The sequence below is a fragment of the Lissotriton helveticus genome, chromosome 12 (genome assembly GCF_964261635.1).
Source record: "Lissotriton helveticus chromosome 12, aLisHel1.1, whole genome shotgun sequence".
Classification (NCBI taxonomy): domain Eukaryota; kingdom Metazoa; phylum Chordata; class Amphibia; order Caudata; family Salamandridae; genus Lissotriton; species Lissotriton helveticus.
The window spans coordinates 103,708,120-103,735,434 of record NC_136073.1 but is presented as its reverse complement, the minus strand read 5'-3'; the positions used below and the strand labels follow the sequence as shown (position 1 = coordinate 103,735,434).

The 27,315-nt window shown below is 42.6% G+C and overlaps 1 protein-coding gene across 1 annotated transcript in view; it reads right to left on the bottom strand.

Moving 5' to 3' along the window:
* Window positions 1-17,259: 17,259 nt before the first annotated feature.
* LOC144797962 (extracellular calcium-sensing receptor-like) overlaps window positions 17,260-27,315 on the bottom strand; it is a 123,555-nt gene continuing 113,499 nt past the window's right edge. Inside the window, exon 6 of the mRNA XM_078668768.1 lies at window positions 17,260-18,176. Within this exon, the coding sequence (XP_078524894.1) occupies window positions 17,260-18,176 (917 nt within the window). The remainder of the gene's footprint in view (window positions 18,177-27,315) is intronic.

The following is a 27,315-nucleotide window of genomic DNA, read 5'->3' as shown; positions in this document are numbered from 1 at the left end:
GGACGTTGCAGGGTACGATTCGTACGGGAAAAACACTCCGAACGGCTATTCGAGCGCTTTTTACCGGATCGGAATCGACCCCACGGTGTTCAGGACTTTTTACGAAGGGAGTAGCAAACAGGAACAGGATTATGATTTACTGTTTCAAGATTTGTGAATAAAGAGACATAGTAGCGAGGACCGTGACCATTTTGATTCTCCATTTACACTAGAGGAGCTCTCGGAAGCACTCAACTCATTAGCATTAGGCAAGGCTGCTGGTCCTGGCAAGTTGCCTCTAGAATTTCACAAAACTTTCTTTTAAGTATTAAAGACATGCTGATAGCTTTTCAGGAGACACAGAAGGGGCAGGGTCCATCATCTTGGGATTTGGTGAATATTGGCATTCACAAAAAAAAGGGATAAACCATTTACTCTACGGGGGTCATATAGACCTATTTCCCTATTGAACTGACAAAATTTACGCAAAGATTCTGACTGTGCACTTAGCTAGGGTTATTACCCCTTTGTCTCACACCAGCAACATGGCTTCATCCTGGGAAGAGGCACGGTTAATCATATAAGCAGGGTGGTTACCTTGTTCGATCTGGCTAATACACCTCAAGCTCTGCTGGGATTGGTGTTACTTGATGCCGAAAAGGCATTTGACCTATCTCCTGGGATTTTTTGTGGACAATCACGAGCCGGCAAGGCTTTGGGCCTGGTTTTATTGTGCTATAGGACTAGAATCATAGGTAGTACCTTTTTTCAGGGTGACAAGACATTTATTTGATATATTAATCTATTTTTAACTATGCTTGAACGCAGCAATATTATTAAATCTGTTCAGCATGGACAGGAAATGTATCAGGTGTTTGCCTGTGCCGACGATGTGGCTGTTGTCATCTCAGAACCGGCAGAGGCAATCTCAGAAATCGAGTGGCTGACCCATCAATTCGGGCAATGTTCCGGGTATAAATTAAATATAGCCAAAACCCAAATCATTTGCACTAATCTAGCCCTTTTTGATGATACAAGGATCAGCAAGGAAGCAGTATACTTGGGTATCAATTTCTTAAATGTGTGGTTAATATAGGAGATTATGGCAAAATTACAAGTGATATGCTAGTGCACTCTTTCTTGTTCCTTGCAGAATGTTTTGTATAGCTGCTATTTACTGTCTTGAATAAAAAAATAAAAAAAGAATAACAGTAGGGTAAACTAGACATTAGTCATAGAGTTATTGAGCCATTATTGATTTTTTTTTTGCAGAGTTTTATATAGCGCGAAACATGAGGACACACTTGAATTTTTTAGGCACGGGGAGATTAAATGATTTGCCCAGAATCACAGGAGGTTTTGGCGTCGAACCCAGATCTCCAGGTCCGAGGTCGAGCGCCCTAACCATTAGGCCAACTCCTCTTCCCCCTGATTTATTGATTTTTATTTTGATTCTTATATGACTCTTGACATAGTCTGAGGGAACCATGAAGCGCGAAACATGAGGACACACTTTAATTTTTTAGGCACGGGGAGATTAAGTGATTTGCCCAGAATCACAGGAGGTTTTGGCGTCGTTACCGAGACTCGAACCCAGATCCCCAGCTCCGAGGTCGAGCGTCCTAACCATTAGGCCAACTCCTCTCCCCCCTGGTTTATTGATTTTTATTTTGATTCTTATATAGCATGACTCCTGACATAGTCTGAGGGAACCATGAATAATAATTACTCCTGAGTAAAATAGAAACCAACATTGTTATGAGGGAAATTACTCAAACAAATAAGTGTTTAGATGTTTCCTAAAAACATCCGGAAAAATATAAGAATCTGTCTTTAGGGCTCATTTGGAGATTGGTGAGAAGCTTGTCATCTGAAGGGGTGAATGCTGTTAGTACCTCTGCCAACCTGGCCAGCTACACCCACATATTTAAAGATCTCCCTCCGCCTTTTAGAAATCTCTGTGATGTCTTAGGAGTCACCGCAGCCAGTCTTCAGAAGCCACTAAAATGTGTTGAGTGTCTGCCACGTCTCATGTTGCTGCATAGCAAACTTTTTTGTTTCACAAAACAAACTCCCAAAGTGGGAGTTTGCTGTTGTAAAACAAAATACTAATGACCTTGATACACTGGCACTTTTCTCCCAGTGTGTGAGGGTCATTTTTTTTATTAGGACCATCGGGCTTTTCTTAGTGGTCCTGAACAGAAAGAAAGTGCATCAGATCATCCACTCGAAATAAAGTGAACCTTCTAATGAACTTACACTCATCCATTAATGGGATCCTTTAGATATAGTAAAAGTAGTCATAGTGCTGCTTGTAATATCAATAAGCAAAGCACGGCTAGTGTTAGTGATGGAGGACTAGTGTAAGGTGAAAGTAGGAGAGAGAGGGGCAGTACTTGTAGTATCAGTGAGATTCATTCGATGTAGTGGAACTGTAGTAGAACTAGTCTTGGAGATTCTGGTAGTATGATTTGAGGAGGCACTGCAAGTATTGGTGATGGAGGACTAATGTAAGGTAAGAGTTGTATTGTGAAGGGTGGTATTTCTAATATCGGTGGGATCCTTTTGAGGTAGCAGAAGTATTCATAAAGGTGCTAGTAGTCTTATTAGAGGAAGCACTGAGAGTGTTAGTGATTGAGGACAAGCGTAGGGTGAAAATAGTAGTGTGAAGGGTGGTACTTCTGAGATCAGTGGGATCTTGTAGAGGTTGTAGTAGTAGTCATAGAGGCGCTAGAATACTATTAGATGAAGCACTGCCAGTATTAGTGACAGAGGACTAGTGTGAGGTAAAAGTAGTAGTGTGAAGAGGGGTGCTTCTTGTATCAGTGTGGTCCATTGGATGCAGTAGAAGTACTCATAAAGGCGCTGGTAGTATCATTAGAGGAAGCGCTGACAGTGTCAGTGATGGAGGACCAGTGTTAGGTAAAATAAGAGGTGTGAAGATGGGTCCTTCAATCATCAGTGGGATCTATTAGATGCAGTACAAGTAGTTTTAAAGGCACCAGGGTATTTTTAGAGGTGGCACTATGATGGAGGACTAGTCTAAGGTAAAAGTCGCAGTGTGAAGAGTGATACTTCTAGTATTAGTGGAATCCACTGGACGCAGTAGGAGTAGTCATAAAGGTTATAGACTATTATTAGAGGAAGCACTAACAGAATTAGTGATGGAGTACTAATGTGAGGAAAAAGTGGTAGTTAATGGGTGCGACTTCTAGTATCAATGGAATGCATTAGGTGTAGTTGCAGTAGTCATAAAGGTGGCAGTAATATTATTAGAGGAAGCACCGACAGTGATGGAGGTAAACGGAGTAGTGTGAAGAGTGGCACTTCCCAAGTGTCAGTGGTAGTATGAAGTAGAAATAGTCATAACGGAATTACTAGTATTATTGGAGGATGCACTGCCTGTATCAGTGATGAGGGACTAGTGTAGTGTGAAAGTAGTAGTGTGATTGCTACTTCCAGTACTAGTGCAATCAGGAGCTGTAGTACAAGTAGTCACAGAGGTGCTACTAGTATATTGAAGGATGTGGAGATAGCATCAGCGACGGAGGTCTATTCAAAGGCGATATCTCACTCCCTCTTGAGCTTCACATTACTTAAAAATTTTTTTTTTTGCATATTTTGTTTTAGGAAGTAGAGGAAATGGCACTTTCTGAAACTGGACGAATGCTCAGCATCTCTCTAACGTTCATGTGTTTTTGGTGAAACATCTGTAAAAGAGACTGCCTCGCTGAGTTCCTGGGAGAGGTCTATGATGTAACAAACACAGACCACACCAGCCGGCACCATGTCCTCTGCAAGTCACAGGCACACCACCGTTCCTTCTCTATTTTCGATATAAATTCGGTGCATAAGAATGCACCTCCACCCCCCCCCCCCCCCCAGCCGATTCTAGGACACCTGATAGCATCGAATGAACTAGAGCAAATACCTCGGCTGAAACAGCACCCACTCACCTCAAGTCCTGTTAAAGTGGCTTGAAGCCCAGCTTCTAAAAGCGCCTGTGCACGGTGCTCACTGTGCCCGCCGCTTCCAGCTCAGGGCAGCATTTATACCCTCCTTGGCACCTGCAGGGATTACCTACAAGACGCACCTCCGGTGGTGAGTGGGAATGTGGCAGGTAATTGTTCCTTGTGGGTATTTTTTCTAATTGGTGTAATTTGTGTTGAGACCTGGGAAGGCTGGTGTGATGGGGGACTCTGGGTGTGCTCTCACAGCTCCGCCAGCTCATGTCTGTCCTATCGGAAGCAATGTGTGCTATTTCAGAGTCGAGACACAAATGTGGTATTTTGGATGCACCTGAATTCTAGCCTGCAGCCCCCATAGCGTTCCTTGAGAAGTCCACCCCACAAAGCTCTAGCAATGCGCATCACTGGAGGCCTTGCTGGGCCAGTAATGAAAGCCACACACATTTTAAGCAATGACATCACTCCTGGACCATCCCAGGCCTCGCTTCTCCGTTACAGAGACTCCCATATAACCAAAGCCCCTCAGGCTGGACCGCTGTCCATCAGTAACATATGGGCCATATGTATCAAGAAGTCATTTTGCGATTCTCAAATAGCGATTTTTTGTGAATCGCTATTTGAGAATTGCAAAATGCTATATATGGGGGATTTGCAATAAATTTCGTGAATCCTACATATTCCTTAATTGCGAATCACAAATTGCGATTTGCAATTAAGGAATACCTCCCCATTCATTCCTATGGACCTAGAGGCCCATAGGAATGACTGGGAAGACATTCTCAATTGGCGATTAGCGATTAGCAATTAGCGAATCGCAAATTGAGAATGCAATATCAAGGGTGCAGGGGTGTCAAAAGGACACACTGCTGCACCCCTGAAATAAGCATGGGTGCAAATGTGCAGGGCATGTATGTGCTTCACATTGCACTTTGATAAATGCAAAAAAGTGCATTTTTCAAAGAAATCACAAATTATCACCAACTTGAAGTTGGTGGTAATTTGCGATTCCTTAAGGCCAAATTGCACTTTTTGGTGCTTCTTACATTGCATTTAAGGAATCACAAAATTTGCTATTCCTTAAATGCAATCACAAAGTAAGGAATCGCAGATTTTGAAATTCCGTATTTTGCCTTAATACATACCATTTGGCAAAATTGCATTCGCAAACGCCGAAATTCTGTGAATTTCGGCGTTTGCGAATGCAATTTTGCTTGATACATATGGCCCATAGTGATCCACAGAGAGCTTCGCTAAAGCACCTCAGACCTGCCCTGCACCAGCTCCCAGATTTCCGTGACTGGGACAGAAAGTGTCTTCATAAACCCCAATATTCGAGCTCCAGTCCCTCTGTTACCCACAAACCAATGTGCGTATGCACATTATTTCAACCCTGCTCAGGTACCAGAACTGCCTGTTTGTTTGTGGCCCTCTTTTTTGGTCGGTTGGGCCACTTTTGGCCATTTATCGCCCTGATTTTAAAACAAACATTGCCTGTGACAAGCACAACCCCCTCCTGCATTCTTCCATATTTTGGAAAACACTTATAAAGCATGCATGTACAAATATTATAGCTGTTTAACCCCTTCCATGCAGATGACGAGCTCAGCTCGTCATCAGCATTACCTACCCTGTGCGGATGACAAGGTGAACTCGTCACGTAACATGGTATTTATGAAAATCCAGCGCACAGCGGGAAAAACGGCCGCAAGCATGTGGTTAACTCGCTGACGGGGGGCACTTTTATTTTGGTCCGAGCCTATTTTCTGCCCCACCTCATCTTCTGTGTCAGCGTGGGAGCATTCATCTTCTGCGTCTAACAGGGATCCCTGCCTGGCCCCTTCGCCCAGAGGTACTGCTATTGTTTTACATTTTTTAGAAACACCTCTTTCCCTGATACTCAAAGCATTGAATTTACAGAACCAACATCCTCATGATAGCGAGAATATTTCCTGTCTTTCCCATGAAGTCAGAGACGTTTTCAGGCATGGGCAAAGTGGGCTTTGGCCGAGGGCCCCAGCCTTTCAGGGACCCTCTGATAGAGTCAGCTCTGTTCTGCAGAGAGTTTCGCCCTAATGACCTTGAATAATTCTTAAACAGATTGTTTTTAATAGCGTTTTACTTTCATTTATTTTTAATGTGGGTGATGTGTGAGAGTCTATTTTAGACATTTTGCAGACACATGCTGTGTTTATGTTTCATGCAACATCCATATTTTTTTTAATTTTAGATCAAAACAGGAGCTCACATATGAGAAATGGGAGTTGTTACAAAGATTATTTGCAGTAATGCCCAGTTACTTACCGGTAATCTTCATTACTCCTGGGCCCGTTGTCCTCGTCCCATTCCTTACTTATGGACATGACCATCTACCTGACAGAAAAAAGATCAGGGGAATGCTGGGACCTCCAACCCCACCCCTCCCACTGGGAGTACATAGCCAGTACCTACCCAGCATTCTGCCTGAACTACCAGGCGACCAAAAGGAAGGCCGTCCGTCGGGGAAGGAGGGGTAAAAGGAATGGGATGAGGACAACGGGTTTAGGAGTAATGAAGATTACTGGTAAGTAATAGTCCTCGTCCCATTCCTTACTGATGGAGCACGCCAAAGCCAGAGACCCGGCCTTCCGAACTCCCAAGAACACTCAGGACAGGCCACAAAAAAGCAGCATTCAAAGTGAATCAAATGGGAGAACCACAGGAAAACACAGGCAGGAGCACCCACCCCGCAATGCTCCCAACTAAACAACAGGGCTGCACCCTCCAGAACAAGCAGGAGACAACCAAGATGAGGAAAAACAATAGCCAACCCCCAGCGCTCCCCCCCAGAGGAGAGCCAGCCCACTCCAGGAACACACCCGAACCAAACACAGAGGAGGAGCTCCCATCAAGAAAGCAACAAACACCCCACTCAACAGAAGGACAGCGAAGAGGCCACACACAGAAGAAGATCCAAGGTGACCAGACACACTAGCAAGCCAGGACCAGACCAACAGGAACACAGCCAAGGAGCGGACAAACCAGCACCCCGGAAGCACAAGTCATCAGCGGCACCAGCGAGGCAGCCAACCACAGAAAAAAGGAGAAGCAGGGCACCCAGTCCCTACTGACTCCAACCCTCAAAACCACTAAGCGGAAGGGAACCAGCCCGAAGGGACTAGGCAAAGACAAACAAGCCAAAGCCAGAAAGGAGGCAAAACACAGAGATGCCACGAATAAAGATGAAGCCCCAGAGGGGCCGAAGCAACCATTCCACCAGAAAAACACAGCACAAGGAGAACCAGAACAGCGGAGGCACTACACAGGGTACGAAAAGCCCGGAATGGCGCACACCGGGCCAGACAACAACCAGGTCCAGGAACTTCTAGCAGCCCTGCAGAGATTTTGACTTAAACTAAAGAGATAATCACTGTATTTTTTTCATATTTTGAGTGATAAAAGGAAGAACTTTCCTAATCAGCTGCAAAGTATTAAATAAAGATGAGATCACTGAATTAATTTGGTTGTAATGGTTCAGCTTGTCATCAAACATGACTTCTTGGTTTCTTGCCTTTTCTACTTATACTGGGAGAGCTCCCATGTCCTGCGGACAGCCGGAAGGTACCAAAAAATGAGGATTATTCCCAAAGATAATCACCTCACTCTTGCCTGAGTTCACGTTTAAGCAATGACTGCCCATCTAGCCGTTGGTTGTGTGCATTTAGTCGGGAAAGTTAGCACCAATTGTACAGGTATTGTTAAATGCTGATAGCACAAATTATGTGCTATTATAATAGGAGATAACAAAAAATCCTAAGGAGATAATCAACAATGCTAATTCTGTAATGTAAATGATTGAATGAAGTGGGACTGAGTGAGGACCCTTGCAAGACCAGTAAAGGAAGGAAAAAAGGTTTTGAAGTAAAAGAGTCAAAAGCCACAGTTTGTCCTCTTCCTTCGAAGATTGATTTCAATAGGGCCAGTGCCACCTTCCTTACACTGATGGTCTCCAAATGGCCGATCAAAACAGTATGATTGACCGTGTCAAAAGCTGCTGACATTTCACGTAGAATAAAAGCAGTAGTTCATCCACTATACAACGCAGCAGTTATCTCCTCTATGGCCTTGCACTCTGTGCTGTGGCCTGGTTTGAACCCAAACTTTATTGGGTCCAGAAGATGATTTTCCTGGATAAATTCTACTATTTTTGCAGGAAACAGAAAACAGGAGATTGGTCGATAGTTGGTTGGGTCCTCAGGGTTAAGGATATGTTTTTTAAGAAGTGGAAGGAGAGAGGCATTTTTCCACTGTGAAGGAAAATGTTCAATACAAAACAAACAGTGAACAAATATCTGTAAGATTGTTAGCTCTAAGGTTCTGGGATCAATTTTACCACTAATGGTGGAAATGGATCTGTTGGTGATTCTGACATAGGGATGTGGATTATCTCCACCATCTGATCTGGAGATACTGCAGCAAACTCAAGAATAGTAAACTGTTTGGAGTCATTTTGATAATTTCTTTGCTCCCCGCAATGTTTGAATTTATGTTGTTATTCCTGGAGTCAAAGCTTTTAGTTGCAGCAAACTCCACATATATATTGTTGACCTTCTCCCTGAAGCAATGGGCGAGTGAACCACAAAAGGCTTGGCTACTGTTTGCTATATTATTACCAAGGAGTTTGCTAATTACCTGAAATAATTCTTTGGTGGAATGTTTGGCAGTGTCAATCTGTTGGGTATAGTAGGTCATTTCCTTCCTGAGAATAGTTTTAAAGTTAGTTAGAGAGCTCTTGTATACATCTTAGTCATACTCATTATATTGTGACCTCCATTTCCTTTCGAGTTTTCTTCAGTTTTGCTTTTCTTTCCGAAGAGCGAGCCTCAGAAAACCAAGGGGCTGAGTGTTTTTTATGCTAGCTGTGGCTGATCTAAAGGACCTACCCCAGAGAACGCAGTATTCAGCCAATTTGTGCACTCCGATGTAGGTTGTGAGGATGTAAGCTGTTGAGTTAGATGCTTGCTATCTATTTTACACCAAACATAATAGTTTGTTTCATCCCTGTGAATTATATTAGATAGAGTTGTTTGAAAGTTATTAATTTCAAAGACTCAGGGCATTTATTGTCTCTATGAGTGCTGAGGAGTACCCGTCTTCCAAGCAGCCGCAGACGGTAGTGGGAGTACCTGCCGGGCAATGATGTGGGCTAGGGGGAGGGGGAGAGGCAGGGGGAGGGTAGTAATCTATGGATTATGGAGGTTTACAGGTAAGTAAACATATAAATAAATAAAACAAATTCCGTTGCGCGCACTGCATCGCATTTAGGGATGCAGTGCACGCAAGGAAATTCGTTTTATGGCTTCAACTGGCTTCCCATGTATTTACAAATTGGCCTGCATCACACACAAGACCCTTCACGCACATTCCCCCAACTACCTAAACAGCAAACTGGTAAAAGCAGGAAAATCCAGAACTCTGCGAAGCACCAACTCACTTCTTCTCATCCCTCCGAAATTGAAAAGGAAAACGACTCACTGCCGATCCTTTTCTGGTAACGTATCCAGGATGTGGAACGCACTCCCTAACGACCTGAGATGCAACCCCTCCTTCTCCTGCTTTAAAAGGGACCTGAAACTCCTTCTCCTCAACAAATACTTTACAGAGCAAGGGCCAGATGTAGGAAGCCTAATTCCGGCCGGTAACGGCCGAAGTTACCGAATTTTGTCTGTTACCGACCGGAATTAGGCTTTTCAGATGTAGGTGGCCAAATTGTAGGATTCGGTAATTTACCGAATCGGTAACTTAAGGAATCGGTAAATTACCGAATTCTTAACATACCGATTTGGTAAATTACTGAATCCTTAAGTAGAGAGCACTCTAGTGAGTGCTTTTTACATTTAAGAATTTGTTACTTACCACCAACTATAAGTTGGTGGTAAATTCTGAATACCTTTTAAAAAGCAATTTTGTGCATTTTATTCAGTGCCATGTGGCAGACATACATGCCCTTAGGCAGACATACATGCCCTTAGGGCATGTATGTCTGCCACATGTGCACCCATGCACTATACAGGGGTGCAACAGGGTGTCAATGTGACACCCTGCCACCCTTGTAGGTCTACCCCCTATTACCGATTCGGTATTTACCGAATCGGCAATTCTCATTCATTCCTATAGGAATGAATGGGGAATACCGACCGAATCTGTATTTACCTAATCTTACCGATTCGGTAATTTTTACCGAAAATGTATCTACATCCCATTTACCTATTCTTAAATACCGAATCAGTAAAATTCGGTATTTAAGAATAGGTAAATTGGGATTACCTACATTTGGCCCCAAGTCACTTCACCTGGACTTCAATAACCTAGTGGACTCTCCCCTCACTTGACCATCAAGGATGGGTGGTTATCTGACTGTTTCAACCACCAGTGTTTTCTCCCCTTCACTGTATGCCTAAGTATTATGTTTTGCTTATATATTTATGTATCCTTATGTCCTGCGATGCAATTTTTCTTTCCTTTGTCTATGTAAAGCGTTCGGATACCCATGGGTCAAGCTAGCGCTATATAAAACTTATAAAATGAAAAATGAATAAAATAAAATTTGGGGACTGACAGTTTCCTTTCAACTGCTCAATATTTGTTGCAATCCTGGTAAATTGAATGGAAAAATATTACATTGCTCCATTTCACCCAGCTTAGTTTTGATGCCAACTATTTTCCGCCCTTTTTCCTGGAGGCTGTCCAGTTTCTGAACAGTCAACACAATCTGAGGCAGCAATGCAAGAATTTCACTCTTACATTGCTTGTGTATCTTCTGCTGCTTCACTTCAAACTTTGCTTCTTTTCAATTTAATGAAGGAAGAGAAGATTAAGTGGTTGATTCTCTACTTTTTCAGGATGAACCAGGCATGTCTAAGAAGCTGATATGACTTTGGATAATATCATTCATCCTCTGAATATAGTTGTGGATTTTAGCAGTATATAATACCTCAATGTTGATATGAACAACAAATCACACAAAATCAGATGATGAAAAGTGCAGGAAGGTATTCCTTTTGGCACTAACACAATCCTACTTGTAATACAGGCACCATTGCCCCAAGGTTCAAAGGTACCTGGGTTGGCGCTCAGTAGCACACAGTGTCCACACGCTTGGAGGCTGTATAAATGCACCCCATATTAGTTGATATGGCAAATTTCTGATGTCTCCATTATATGTAATGCAGCGCAGCAACTTTGCATGCTGCCTGTGTGTTGCATAAACATTTAGTAAATCTGCCCTCAGGTCTCAATCACTGATCGTAAACTAGTTGAGCATTATCTGAAGTGACTGATGTACTACCAGCCGTGGCCCATGCACGTAAGAGCGGTGGGGAGGGGGGCCGGGTGAGTGAGGGATTCGACAGACGACAATGAGGAAAAACGTATTATTTATTTAATTTCCCCTTGTGGTCGTCTGTCGAATCCCCCACCCCCATTGCCCCATCGCTCTTACCTGTATTGACCGCTCATGTGTACTACTCATCAGATTCACAAAATGACCGTTCGCAAGAGGCTGCAAAACATCCTGTTTCATTAATGTTAATGAGGCAGGAAGCAATTTGATAGATTCCCCTTTGAGAATTAAGCACCACCCCACTTCCATTCACAAAGCGTCAAAACATTTCTTTGCAACTCCCCAGTAAGAGGACAACACTTTCACGCATCTGTGAGTTGTAAAATCCCATTACCAAATTTGAATGTTCTTTCTGACTTGCAAAAGTGATTTAGTACATCGCTAAATACGATTTTTTGCAGTAACAAGCCCTGTGACATTGTGGATTACAGCTTTTGCAACTTGAAAGTATTTTGTACATCGGGTGCAAGGCTTTCATGGTTTTAACTAGGAAACTAAGCAGTATAGTTACATTATAATTTATACTGAAATTGCATTGGGGTAGGTGAGCTGGGTTAACCCTGACCAACTGCTCCTTTCTTAGGTTAAATCTAGGGACACCTGGAATATCTCTGCATCAACTGCATGATGATCCTAGAGTAAAACTGTTTATAGGTTTTCAGGAAGAACATTTAAAACCCATGCAATTAGTCTGCAGATGTCTGCAATTAATGGATTACTTCACTAATGTCAGTGTCAATAGTCTTATCATCACTGCATTCCTTACAGTTGGGTTGGCATATTGTAAATATTGGAGGTTTTCATCATTTGTTGGCCACTTCACCTAACTGTTTATGCTGAAGGTTTGAGAGATGGTCATAATGAAAAGGTTCAACTATCATTAATACTTTAAATAGAGAATCAGTCATGATGGGAAAACATCTATTACAACATAAGCATTTCAAAGAAGCTTTTATAACTCAGTGAGTACCATGACTGTGACGTTACCACAAGTTCCATTACAATGCAAGTCAATACAACAACTTGCTTAGGGAATGCCATGTTGTGTTGAAAATGGCAATGTATGTGTACATAAGCGGCATTCATTTGTGTTCACTGTACCTCTTGTCGTAAGCAGAATGGATATTGCAAAACACTGACTGTGTTATCCTGCCAGCATAGACCCATACACACATATATACAACAGCCATTTTAGGTACCATGGTCTCCCTGTTCACGATCGATCATCAGCGCCCTTCCCTGACCCTGCAAGCTTCCCCCATGCACCCTGACCGCCCCCACTCTCACATGCACAAGTAATGAGCCCTCCCTTCCCGCATGACTCTGTCTCTAGGAATCACACCCCGCGCCTGACCAACACCTCCTTTCCGTCCATGAATACCCCTCTTCTGATAAACCCTTTTCTCTACGCTCGATTTTCCACACTGACCCTTTCTTTCATGAATATCTCTCCTTTGATGACCTCTTCCTCTGAACCTAATTGTCCACATGGACCGCTGGTCATCCCTTAGCCTGAGGATACAGTTTATTGCCCACTACTGTATGCACTTGCCTCTCTTGAAAGGAGCCACTATTGATCATGACCACCCCACCCCCTGAGATTCAATCAGGCGCACACATTCCAATAGAATCAGCAGAACACTCAGCTGCGTGACAGCCCCCTCCTATTGTATGGAGGGTAAGGGCCTCTACTGTAGCCACGTGTTGGAATGAGCCGGAACTGGGGGGGTGCCGGGGATGTCATCTTCATACTTCACAATGTCTTTATTGTAATAAAGAGCGTTCACATGTCTTAAACCAGTGTATAAAAGACCAGGCCTCAGAGAGGCTAGTTAGAGCACCTCCCGAAGACACTATGTGAGTGTCCGAAATGACAGGCTCTCCTCATGAGAAATAAACCTCTTTCCTTGTCTTCCTGTCTCCAGTGCCCGTCTCTTCATTTGGTAATTATTTACGATGGGAACTAAGAGGCGCCTTGCGCCAGCAGCCTGGGCATCCGGTGCGTTATGGGCTGACTTTTCCACAGTTGGACTGGTGTTGGGTTTTAAGTCCACACCTTTCCAACTGATACACCCACTCAATTTGGAATAGCACTTTAAACTATTCCGAAGTCCAGTGCTTCCCTTTAGCAAGTTGTTGTAACGATTTGCGTTGTACTAGAACACGTGGTAATGACACAGTCATGGTATATACTGCGTTGTTAAGCCACAAATGGTTTTGGTATTTGTGGTGCTATTCCTCCCAATGATGTAGCAGTAATATTCTGTAGTAAAATATTGACTACAACATTAAAGTGCCCTATTTGAATCCTACATCATCTCACTCGTTAGAATTGCAAAAGGCCGAATAAGAACCTTAAGACCAAAATTATCCATGATCCGGGCACAGGGAGCTAGACTAAGGAGCATATTTACAAGGGGGTATAAAGGTGGGCTCCACCTTATTAGAGGAAGTGAATCAATTTGACTACCTGTGGGTACGGCTGACCAGTAAACTATCACGGGCCCCCCAAATTGTAAAAAACAGCCCTCACTTCAACATGTAGGAACTACCCTAGTAAAAAAGTTATGAAAGTCAATTTACAGACCATTGGAACCAGCAACCCAAGTGTATCAAGCTCAGGGCATCGAAGCCGCACTTTATGGGGCAGAGCTTTGAGGTCCCAATAATCTTGGTGCCATAGAAAAAACTGAAAACTCATTTATGAGATCAGTTCTGGAGCTTCCTTAGAAGGCCCCATTGACATCGATGAGTCTGGACCTGGGAGTAAAGAACGACGCTCACACAATTGCTTTTAGGCCCCTTGTTTACTGGATCCGTATCTGGTCAAACAATACACCACTAACCATGAACAAATCTCTACTCGATGTACTCTCACTTGACACTAGAGGGAGCATACAATGGCTTAACTTCCTTAAAGGCTCGTTGGATAGACTGGGTATGAGTGATCTCTGTTCTAATCCCAGCACCATTCATAAAAGGATATTGCCCATCCTCAAAAAGAAATACTGGCTCTATGTTAATGATACATGGCTTAATAAAGGAACTGCAGGGGAGTTAACAAGCAGGAGTTTTAGTTTCAAAGACAACATGCATTTCTAGATCACATAGAACCCCCGTTAGCTAAACCTGAAATTCAGCTATAACATCCTACCTGTTAACAGTTTTTGCAGTAGCAGGAGGGGTGCCAACATCTCTTCTGGCTGTCCTGCATGCAAGGGTGAACTCAAAACTGAAAAACATGTCTTATTCTTTTGTTCCAAGTACACACGCATTAGAAGATCATGCTTAATACTGATTTGTCGGATTCTTGCCGCAAATCGATTGATAGAGATAATTTAAGCGATTACACAGAGTACTTAACTTTCTCTGTGTCTAGATACCTGTCATATTCTTGGAGACTAAGAACTAGGATGTATAAATCTTTAAGCAGCAACTAAATTAACTCTGAAGCATTACCATGCAGTATTTAGAACGATGAATCATTGCACTAAGCACATTGTTGACATTAATATAGCTGTGACATGAAGTTTTAACATAGCTCTCAATGAGTATTGCTTTAGGGGGCAGGTGCATTATTCTTTTTAACTGAGTTGTATGTGGAACTATCTATGTTTTTTTAAATTTCATTAATACTACCTGTAAATTGGGCAAGATTTGAATCATCGGTCAAATCATATCCATCTTGTAATGACATTTTTACACAGTAATCACAATGATAAAATACTGTACATGGCACTTTATTCAGCATTTCAGTGTATGTAATATACAGTTGACACTTATAACAGCTGTGATCTAATCCTGGACATAGACCTATAGTCTCAAGGGACAGTTACATTTTTTAATTGAACTGTATGTGGATGCATTTGTGTTTGAGAATTGTATTATTAATTCTATTTTTAGAACGGGAATTTGGAATACGCTGACCTGTACTTGTACGATTTGATGTACTTTTATGATTTTCATAAAATTGAATAAAGATATTTTTACTAGCACTACAAGGGGATATCACCACCAGAAAGTTACTTTTAGTGATGTTCTGGTGCCGATATCCCTTTAGCCTTAATGTGGCTTAACACTACCTTGTAAATAAGGCCCCTTTCATGCTTCACTTATGAGTGTTGCAGTGGGTATTCTGCCGCAACATCCATTGCTTTTTTACGCTGCCCCAGATTTATCAGGCAGCATCAAGAACTAATTTCTCCTCGTATTTTGCTCTTTCCATGTGTGTTGCAATCACCTTTGAAGAGCAGGAAGGTGCTCCCTCCAACACATAAATAATCGCCCATGCAGTGCAGGCACACCTGCAACATGGTTTAAGGGTGCCTGTGCTGACGCTAGGCAGCTTAATTAGCACCAGCGCTTGGGGAACACAGGGGTGTGCCGTATTTTTGTAAATACGGCGTATCACTGCATTTAAAACATTTTGGAGCGTGGCGGTACTAATTTTGGAGTAATACAGTGCTCCAACCTTTTTTGTAAATATGACCCTGAGTGCCTAGGATGGCGGAATGTATGGAGCTAAAAGAATATTGGAGCAACATTTTCAGTGAATTTACATCAGCAAAAAAAAACTAAAGATAGTCAAATGAACAATAATACATATTAGCACTTGAAATGTAATGTTTGGAGCTTTTCAACTAATCAGATTGTTTTCTGTATGGCTATAGCTACCCCTTGCCGGCCTGGTAAATTTCACCTCAGCTAACTTTCCACCTGCCAAGATTTTTCATAACCACACTCTGCTAAGTTACTTTTTAGAAATCTGCCTTAGTAGAGGGGACACTTGGATCCGCGTCACCACTGCAGCATCCCAACTCTCTTTTTATCAGAGCTACTCTCTTTGTTGCCCTCTGCTGGCATATCACCACTACTTTTACATCAGTGGAATGTAGGCCCTTACAACCATTGACAGTAGAAAAAAAATAAACAAACTGATATGTTACTTTATTATTTTCTACTAGAAGTGCTGTAACATGAGCCCCCACAGCACCTACGGTGGTGGGGGGCCCTAGTTCCAGAAAGCCACCCTCGGCAAAAGTGATAGGTGGTGAGCAGGGGAGGGGGGCTCCTTCGTGTACTTTGCAGGGGGCTCCCTCAAGTTTCATTAGGTAGCTGCCTACTAGGCATTTCAGCATATATTCAACTTTAAAAAAGTAAACAATAAACCCGCACAGCGGAGCAGAGAGAGGAGTTTCTAATTAATGAGAGCTAGGCCCGCACTGTTGCAGTGGTACAGCCCTGCTGTTGCAGTGGTACAGAGAAGCTGTTTCATCCCTGACCTAAGCTGAACTGAATTCACACCTGCAGGGCAACAATGTCTGTTAATTACCCTCCTCTCATTCTGGGCCCTTGCATGGGGTCGGAGCCCCTTATGGTGGGAAGGATAAGTAATCGCTATAGCCATTCATGCAGGAAAATGCATTTATGTTAGGGATGACTTAGTTGTGAAAACATGATTGACTAATGTCGCAAGAACATGGACAATTTGGGGTTTGCTGTGGAAATATATTCCTGAAACATGATAAAAGAAGAAGGATACTATAGAGATATCATCATCAATTCAATATTAATTCTGCTTAGTTAAAGTAAAAACAACCTTTTAAGAGTTGTCACATTTCTAGTTACCTATTTTGGAAACCACACTTGGTAAAATCTGCAGGAAGATACTGCTGAGGGCAGGAGCTGCTAACAGTGGTAAAGCCAGACCCCTTCATAATTTCTACAAGTATAAACTTTAATTAAGTGAACCTCTGATCCGCCAATCCACACTTGTCGGACCTATGCATTTGGAGCAGTCAATAGCTCTATATATTTAGATAGAACCCGCAGAAATAATTATAAGGCAATTCATGATAGCCTGAGACCAACAAGGCAAATTAAGCAAACCACTGTATTTGTCATTGATGTTTCTTGAATGGGTTATGACAACCATTATTTTATGTTATTGTTAGTCTTTTTTGCCAACAGATGTTCTCTTGTGTTTAGGTCTGGTCTCAGTAAGATGATGTAACACTTAGGGATAAAAATACAAACAACAATTCCTGCACTGGAAGAGATAATACTTAGGGCCTCCACAGCCACCATGTATTTCCCTTGTGTGCTCAGATAGCCTGGAACAAAGGACGTCCACACACTAATAAACACAAGCATGCTGAATGTGATCCACTTGGCCTCGTTGAAACTGTCAGGCAACTTCCGTGCTAGGAAGGCAACCAGGAAGCTAACACCAGCCAAGAGCCCCATGTATCCCAGCATGCACCAGAGTGCAGTCTCTGAACATTCATTGCACACCAAAGAGATAGTCCCAGTCTTCAGTTTCATGTCCCTTTCTGGGAATGGAGGGCAAGACATGAGCCAGGCAGCACAAATGAGGACTTGAAGAAAGGTGGAGGTAAAGACTATAACCATAGGTACTCGTGGACCCAGCCACCGCCTCATATTACTGCCGGGCTTCGTGGCACTGAAGGCGATGACCACCATGATGGTTTTGGCTAAAACACAAGAGATGCAGAGAACAAAGGTGATGCCAAAGGCAGGCTGGCGAAGTAGGCAGGGTACTTTCTGAGGTTCACCAATGAAGAGCAGAGGGCAGAGAAAGCTCAGTGCAAGAGTCCCTAGAAGAAGATAGGTAAGTTCACGGTTATTTGCCTTGACAATTGCAGAATCCCGGTACTTGTAGAATACGTGTAAGATTAGCAGAGTCAAAAGGAAACAAAGCATTCCAGAAGCAGCCAGAAGCCCTCCCAAGACCTCTCGATAGGACAGAAATTCTATTCTTTTCGGAACACACTCATTTCTGCTTGCACTGGGCCAAAAGTTAGGAGGACATGGCCAACAGCTGAAAGAATCTGAAAAAGAAATTAGAGTTTATGCATGGATAATACTCTGCTAGAATATGCTGAATGTTTCCATAATATGAAAGTTCTACAGAAGCAGGGCCTGATTACAAGTGGCCCAAGTTAGGTGCGATAATTATTTCATCCGATAAAAGTCTGACATCAAGGTGTTCCTAGTTTTTGGGGAATAAGATGCATATTTCAGTGATACTGCACCAAAATCTGCTTGTTACAGTAATTATAGTACACTTCCACCTTTTTAAATTCTGGTGTGTTTGACCTGCTGAAAGTTTATTAAGTTATAAAGGGGAGGTTTTTATTGCACCCAGTAGTTCACAGGGGGTGGTAAATACTGCGTAAATTAGAATTCCAACTGCTGTACAAAAAAAGATTTGCACAAGGTTTGGGAAACTCCAAACTTTTCATAATGAGGGCCGTAGAGGAGAAAAATCTATGAGACTTCCATATTGGAGAAGGCTTTTGACCTGTATTGCAGTATTAGAGTTCAGAGTTTTGGCAATGTTATAAACCGAAACATCGAATCCATATTATGTTTTGTTATGTAATGTTATGCTAGGGAAACATCCTTTATAACGAAACTTTCACAACGCGGTACCATTACCACGCAGGTTTTACAACGCAAGTCGTTACAACGACTTGCGCTGGAGGGCGCTGTAGGATAGGGAATAGTTTAATTTACTATCCAACACCTTCCCTACTATCCACGGGGACTGGAGTTGGAATAGTAAATTAAACTATTCACTATCCAGCGCCCCCCAACACAAGTAGTTGTAACGACTTGCGTTGTAAAACCTGCGTGGTACGCGTTGTGAAAGCACGCGTTGTACCGTCATACATCCGTTATGCTATGCTGTGTAATGTTAGATGTTTTTGTATAGAGCAACATTCTCCAATTTCATGATCAAATGGTACTGTTAGTTTCCTGGGCAAACTAAGGTCTGCAATTTATAGATATTTTTTTTACCCGCAAGCTTGAGTTATTGAGTTCTTAATTTAGCTTGCTTGGGTAGAATTGTGCTATTATGATCTGTAGGAAAGGGCTTTTTTTGCTGTCGGGGTCCTCCGTTGTAGAGGTGTTTGGATAAAATGTAGAGTTAAAAATATCAGGAGAGAGAAATATCCGAGAGTCAATATTATGAGACACAAATATCCTGATGCACGAATATCTTTGAAAAGAATATCATTTGTTGATATAAGTGATATAGTTTTAAATAATACTAATACATTTATTATAATTTTTTAATGAGGTGGAGGTTAATAATATTATTTTTTAATTATTTCAATGTGTTTTAGTTGATATATTAATTTTAGAAGTTACTATTGTTTATATGAATGTTAATATTTTTTCAAAATAGAGTTTTTTAATTTTAAGTGATTTCAACATTTTTAAATTACATTTCTAATATCATCATCAAGAAAACTTAATTTCGGTCGTTTTGACCCTAAAAGTGCATGTGCAATACATTTCATTAAAAGAAAGAATAATAAAAAGAGAAATCAGTCCATGAGGACACAGCCAGAATTGCTTACAAAAGTGCATGTGCGTCACATTAATATTCCATTAAAGCAGTCTATAATGACACATGCCCAAGTCCAATGACCTCGGATTGGCCTGCCAATACAAGGCTCATTAAAGTGTGTGTATAATACATATGCAATACAATAGCACTAACAACAAGTGAAAAGCACAAAGTGATCCACATAGGCACAAGCTCAAGCCCTCTGGCCCTCTATTGTGGTTTATGATGAAAAGCTCACGTGCCTTACAATATCATTTCAAGTAAGCAAACTGCATAATAATGTGCCCTTATTAAAAAACCAGGGTTCCAATTACAGACACAGGGGCCATCACATCATGGTCACATTAAAAAGTTTGCACAAATGTAAAATAGTCATAGAACCAAGATTACATCATGTTATAAGTGGAAAATTCATGTTAACCGCATGCGTGCAGCGGCTTTTCCCGCTGTATGCGGCATTTTAAAAATTACCGCATTACATGACGAGCTCAGCTCTTCATGAGCTCGTTATCAGCATGAAAGTGGTTAAAAATCACAAAAATTGAAAACAGGTTAAATTAGTTAATGATTGAACACCAATTGTTTATTCATTGTACTTCCCAAAGATAGGTAGTAGGGGATATCCTGCGCAGGTAATGGACAAATTTCTACGGACCAAATATTCCAACAAGTGTGAATGCTTCAAGGCTAACATACAACGACCACCTCACGTTGTAAAGATGTAGAACAAAGTCCACATATAAAACACATTTAACAGTTGACAGGCTGAGCAAAAACACTATAGTGAAAGCACATATAAACACTTGACTCTTAGTCCATAATTATTTCTTCTTGTTTTACGCCAACACGTGTTTCATCTATGCAGCATTAAGCCATAGACTTCAGCAATCAATCAATCAATCAATCAAAACATTTGTATAGCGCGCTACTCACCCGGAGGGTCTCAAGGCGCTTGGGGAGGGGGGTCAGCTACTGCTCGAACAGCCAGGTCTTGAGTTGCTTCCTGAAGGCGAGGTGGTCTTGGGTCAGGCGGAGGTGGGTTGGGAGGGAGTTCCACGTCTTGGCGGCCAGGTAGGAGAAGGATCTTCCTCCAGTTGTGGCTCTTCGGATGCGGGGGACGGCTGCGAGGGCGTGGGTGGTCGATCGTAGCTGGCGGGTGGGTGTGTAGAAGTTCAGGCGGTCGTTGAGCTATCTTGGGCCTTGGTTGTGGAGAGCTTTGTGTGCGTGGGCGAGGAGTCGGAACGTGATTCTCTTGCTGACGGGGAGCCAGTGTAGGTTTCTCAGGTGTGCGGAGATGTGGCTGTGTCGGGGGATGTCCAGGATGAGTCGTGGTGAGGCGTTCTGAATGCGCTGGAGTTTTTTCTGGAGTTTTGCAGTGGTTCCGGCGTAGAGCGAGTTGCCGTAGTCCAGTCGGCTGGTGACGAGGGCCTGGGTGACCGTCTTCCTGGTCTCGGTGGGGATCCAACGGAAGATCTTACGTAGCATGCATAGGATGTTGAAGCATGACGAGGAGACGGCGTTGACTTGTTTGGTCATCGAGAGGGAGGAGTCCAGGATGAAGCCCAGGTTGCGTGCGTGGTCTGTAGGTTTGGGTGCGTTGCCCAGGGCAGGGGGCCACCAGGAATCGTCCCAGGCGGAGGGTGACGATCCCAGGATGAGGACTTCCGTCTTATCTGAGTTCAGTTTCAGGCGGCTGTTCATCATCCACTTGGCAACGTCTTTCATCCCTTCGTGTAGGTTGGTTCTGGCGGTGGCGGGGTCGTTGGTGAGGGAGAGGATCAGCTGGGTGTCGTTGGCGTAGGAGATGATGTTGAGGTTGTGTTAGCGTGCGATGGCCGCGAGGGGGCTCATGTAGATGTTGAACAGCGTGGGGCTGAGTGATGATCCTTGTGGTACGCCGCAGATGACTTCGGTGGCTACTGATCTGAACGGGGGGAGGCGGACTCTCTGTGTCCTTCAGGTGAGGAAGGAGATGATCCATTCCAGTGCCTTCTCCTGGATTCCGATGTTGTTGAGGCGCTGCACTAGGGTGCGGTGGCAGACCGTGTCTAAAACAGGGCTAAAACAAACACAAAGCAATCACATTACAACATGTAACACCCAATATTAGTAAGAACCTTGCCCCCCCTTAAGATTGGTATTTAATAAGAAATGTGCCTCTCTTTTGGTTGAATTTATGACAGTTCTGTGCTGTTTAATTGAATGTGTGTTCACCTATGTTTAAGACAATATGGCTGAGGGATTTGCTGTATGATACTTACTAATGTTGGGTGTTACATGTTGTAATGTGATTGCTTTGTGTTTGGTTTAGCCCTGATGAAGTCTATGGGTTAATGCCGCATAGAAGAAACATGTGTTGGCATGATTTGTGGCTTGGACAACATATATTAAGAAGAATGAGAAATGGATATATAACCATGGAATGAAACAAGAAGAAACAATTATGGACTAAGAGTCGAATGTTTATATGTGCTTTCACTTTAGTGTTTTTGCTCAGGCTGTCAACTGTTAAAAATGTTTATTCATTGATATTTAATTATTTTATTGAATAGCAATTTTAATTGCATATAAAGACACTGTACTTGTAATTAATAATTGTTTATATTAAGAGTTACTTTTATTTTTTACATTCATGATGTTATTTATATATGCAAGATGCTTGAAGTGAAGTACTTGCCCTACTTTTGTTTAGACTGCAGTAGGAATAGTAAAATTAGCCTCTTCGAAGTTTCCCTACTGTTGCATAGTTTAGTGTGCGGATAGTAACTTTAACCCCTCTGAAGTCCAACACTTTCCCTACTGTTGTGTTGTTCGAAGGAAGAAGAGTAGATTTTACCCCTCCAAAGTCCAAATCTTTCCCTACTGTTGCACTGTTTAGTGTGGGAAAAGTAAATTTTACCCCTCCAAAGTCCAACGCTTTCCCTACTGTTGGACTGTTTCAATAAGGAATAGTAAATCTTACCCCTCCGATGTCCAACACTTTCTCTACTGAAAGTAGAATGGGAAAAGTATATTTAATATTCTTAGAATCCAGCAGTTTTCATAATATTGCTGAAAAAGATTTTATAGCATAAATAGTGTAAAAAAGACATTTTAGAATATTTCTTATTTAATTGTTTGCATTTCTATCGGTTTACTGTGTATATCTATCTATCTAACTGTGACATCACTGATGACATCATCCTTGTGATAGAGCGGAAGACTAATATAAACTTTGAAACACACACTAAAACATAGAAACTAACATTTTCAAAACAATGGACATACCAATACCAGTTACAACACACCTATTCAGTAATTCCAAGATCTACGCACACATCCACTCATTCAGCAACAGTCCTATATAGTTACTCATACATGTACTCACTCATCATATGTACTCATACACCTATACATCCTGTTACACACCGCCACTCATCCATAGAGTTACTCACACACATAATCACACATGCAAATAAACATCCATTTACTTGCATATACAGTTATACACACACCACCACACTTACTTCTACAGAAACTTACACAAACTTACTCTCTTAAACAATCACTTGTAAAATACATATTTATTTGTACAGAAACTCTTCCATTCTCTCACTCTCACATATACTCACTTATATACACCAATACTCACATATACTAGTTTAAAACATATGTAGTTACTAATAAAGACACTATTGAGACAGTCATTCACTCACTAACACACCCATACACACACTCATCCACCCATACAGTCCTGCACATATGCTGTCTTCAACACATATAACAGTGAGTCACTCATTCATGCATCTATGCGCTAAGTAATACCCACCACCGAACCATACAGACACTCATACTGATACTCAAAAAACAACTAATAACCCATCTAGACAGTCATGTAGCTACTCACCAGCCCATGCAGCAACTTATACACAAAGTGAGAGACTGATACAGATATGTACATATTTAAACATTACTTGCTATCGCATGTTTTCACTAAGATATACTTAATCACTCAGTTATACAATCAATTTTACAAAAAAAATCATCCATTTAGACACTTATATACCCATTTATTCGTCCATCTACCTTGATATATACATATATTAAACATATTTATTTTCAGAAAAACACACATTCACTGGATGATGTCATCAGTGATGTCATTTGAGATGTCATCTGTGATGCCGTGAGTGATGTCACTGAGCATGTCATTAGTGATGTAATTTGTTGTGACATCATCAGCAGTGCATTGCGGGTGCGCGAGTTATAGTTAAATGTACTAACTATAACAGGGGAATTTCTATGGTTTTGTACGAGTGAAATGTCCAACTAACTATAACGCCCTTGACATCTATGGTTTTTTCAGTGAATTTCCAAGGTTTTTTAAAAGTTAGCTTCTAACTATGACTACAGAGGTAGGAAATGTGAAGAAAGAAGAAAAATGCACAGAAAGAAGCAAAAGAAATACAGAAAGAAGCAACAGAAGTCCTCAAAGACGAAGAAAAGTGCAGGAAGAAACAAGACATGTGCAAAAAGAACCAACACAAGAGCAGAAAGAGGTCGTTACAAAATCATCCTGTGCCCACAACTTTTTCAGACGTGTACTGGTGTTAACTGACTCTGAATAACCAGGCCTAGAGCCAGTGGTATGCTAAAAGACACTTAGAATACAGTGAAAACACCTACATACACTAGGGAAGACTATGCGTTGGGGTACCCCTGTGATTAGTATGACCTCCTTTGTAAGCCCCTAGTACATATTAGGGCAGGGGGAATAAAACTACCTCTTAAAACGCGCCATGGGGCACGTTTAAACACTGGTGAAGGGAGGGGGGCCTGAGGTGATATGTGTGCAAACACGGTAATGTAAACTTTCTAGGGCTACTTCAACTCAAAACACACCTTAACAATTATTTACAGGAAAACATTAAAGTGACACTCTACAAAAATGCTAACATTTTAGAAAAATATATTTACATTATTGATATGATATTATGATTATAAATTTGTAAAACACAATGAATTTACATGCAAAGACAATCACAATAATAATAGAGACTTTTACAAGCGCACAACATACATACTACATTCATACTATCCCACATAAAACTCAATTCATACATAGTTAATGACAAAAATATGACAAAATGTGAAAAACTTAATGATATACAATCTATATAGATGGATTGATGAACTTTTTTGGGGGAAACGTATACAAGTCTAACTCGACGCGCGTTTCGATTGAAACATAGTCTTCATCAGGAGTTTTCAGATCATAGATGTTGTGCTGTATGGAAAGAAATTATAATCTTAAATATATACAATAAACAGTGTCACTAATTTGTTACTAAAAACAGTTAATGCATATCCAAGATGAAGATTAAAAAACAACTGCAGCCTATCATGGATTAAAAACCGTAAGGTAATGTCTCACATTAACTCTAAATGAACTAGTGTCCTTAACCAGAGAAACATATTTGGCTTATATAGTAAGGAGAGTAATAACATACATATGTTTTTTAACAATAGCTCTATATAACGGAGAAACAAAAAGGGAAAAAACGGAGGGGCGGGGAGAAGGGCGGGTGGAACAGGGAAGAAGAGAAAGTTGAGGGGGAAAAAAGGGGAGAGGAAAAGGGCGGATTGAAAGGGAGAAGAAAAAAGGGGCGACAAGAGGAGAAAAAGGGGATGGAAAAAGAGAGTGATGGGGAAAGAGCAAGAAAAGAAAAGAAAAAAGACAGTTACAAAAGAGGAGAAGGAAACACGCCCTGTGGGTGTTTTAACGTGGGGGAAAAAGTCCACTTGAATCCTGAGGGTCCCTGGGGGCCAACTAACCCACCAGGTATGTCCAGTAAGTGCCACAGAGTTGCATTGCAGAGAGGTGTAAAACGTGGCGCTTGTGGTGCTTACTGGAGGTACGTGGTGGGATAGTTGGATCCAGGGACTCTCAAGATTAAAGGGGGCTTAATTCCCTAACATAAAACGCGCCACAGGGCGTGTTTGCACAGGTCACCTTAGGCCCGTCCCCTCCCTTCACCACTGTGTAAACATGCCCTGTGGCCGTTTTAAGTTGGGAGCTTAGGTCCCCTTGAATCTTGGGGTCCCTAGGGTCCAACTAGCCCACTAGGTACCTCCAGTAAGTGCCACAGAGCTGTGTTGCAGAGTGGTGTAAAAAGAGGCATGGCCTGGACCACTTTTTTGCAACGCAGCACAGTGGCACTTACAGGAAGCACCCGGCGGGCTAGTTGGCTCCCAGGGGCCCTCAGGTTTGAAGGGGAATTATTTCCCAAACCTGAAACACGCCACCGGGTGTGTTTGAACACGTCACTTCAGGCCCGGTCCCCTTTCTTCTCCACTGTGCAAACACGCCCTGTGGCCGTTTTAAGTTGGGAGATTAAGTTCCCTTGGATCATGAGGGTCCCCTGGGTCCAACTAGCCCACTAGGTATCTCCAGTAAGCGCCACAGAGCTGCATTGCAGAGAGGTGTAAAAAGGGGCACGGCCTGGACCACCTCTCTGCAAAGCAGCGCAGCGGCAGTTAATGGAAGCACCTGGTGGGCTAGTTGGCCCCCAGGGACCCTCAGGATTGAAAGTGAATTATTTTCCCAACTGAAAACGCGCCAAAGGACGTGTTTGCACATGTCACCTCAGGCCCCGTCCCCTTCCTTCACGACTGTGTAAACATGCCCTATGGCCGTTTTAAGTGATGAGATTAAGTCCCCTTGAATACTTAGGGTCCCTAGGGTCCAATTAGCCCACTAGGTACCTCCAGTAAGCGCCAAAGAGCTGCATTGCAGAGAGGTGTAAAAGGGGCACGGCCTAGACCACCTCGCTGCAATTCAGCACAGTGGCGCTTACTGGAACCACCTGGTGGGCTAGTTGGCGCCCAGGGGGCCTCAGGATTGAAGGGGAATTATTCCACCAACTTAAAATGCGCCACAGGGCGTGTTTACACACGTCACCTCAGGCCCCATCCCCTCCCTTGACCACTGCGTAAACGCGCCCTCTGGCCATTTTAAGTTGGGAGATTAAGTTCCCTTGAATCCTGAGGGTCCCTTTGGTCCACTAGCCCACTAGGTATCTCCAGTAAGCGCAACAGAGCTGCGTTGCAGAGAGGTGTAAAAAGGGGTACAGCCTGGACCACCTCTCTGCAACGCAGCACAGTGGCGCTTACTGGAAGCACCTGGTGGGCTAGTTGGCCCCCAGGGGCCCTCAGGATTGAAGGGAAATTATTTCCCCAACTTAAAACACACCACAGGGCGTGTTTTCACACGTCACCTCAGGCCCCAGCCCCTCCCTTGACCACTGCGTAAAGGCGCCTAGTGGCCATTTTAAGTTGGGAGATTAAGTTCCCTTGAATTCTGAGGGTCCCTTGGGTCCAACTAGCCAACTAGGTATCTCCAGTAAGCGCAACAGAGCTGCGTTGCAGAGAGGTGTAAAAAGGGGCACGGGATGGACCACCTCTCTGCAACGCAGCACAGTGACGCTTACTGGAAGCACCTGATGGGCTAGTTGGCCTCCAGGGCCCCTCAGGATTGAAGGTGAATTATTTCCCCAACTGAAAACGCGCCACAGGACATGTTTGCACACATCACCTCAGGCCCCGTCCCCTCCCTTCACAACTGTGTAAAC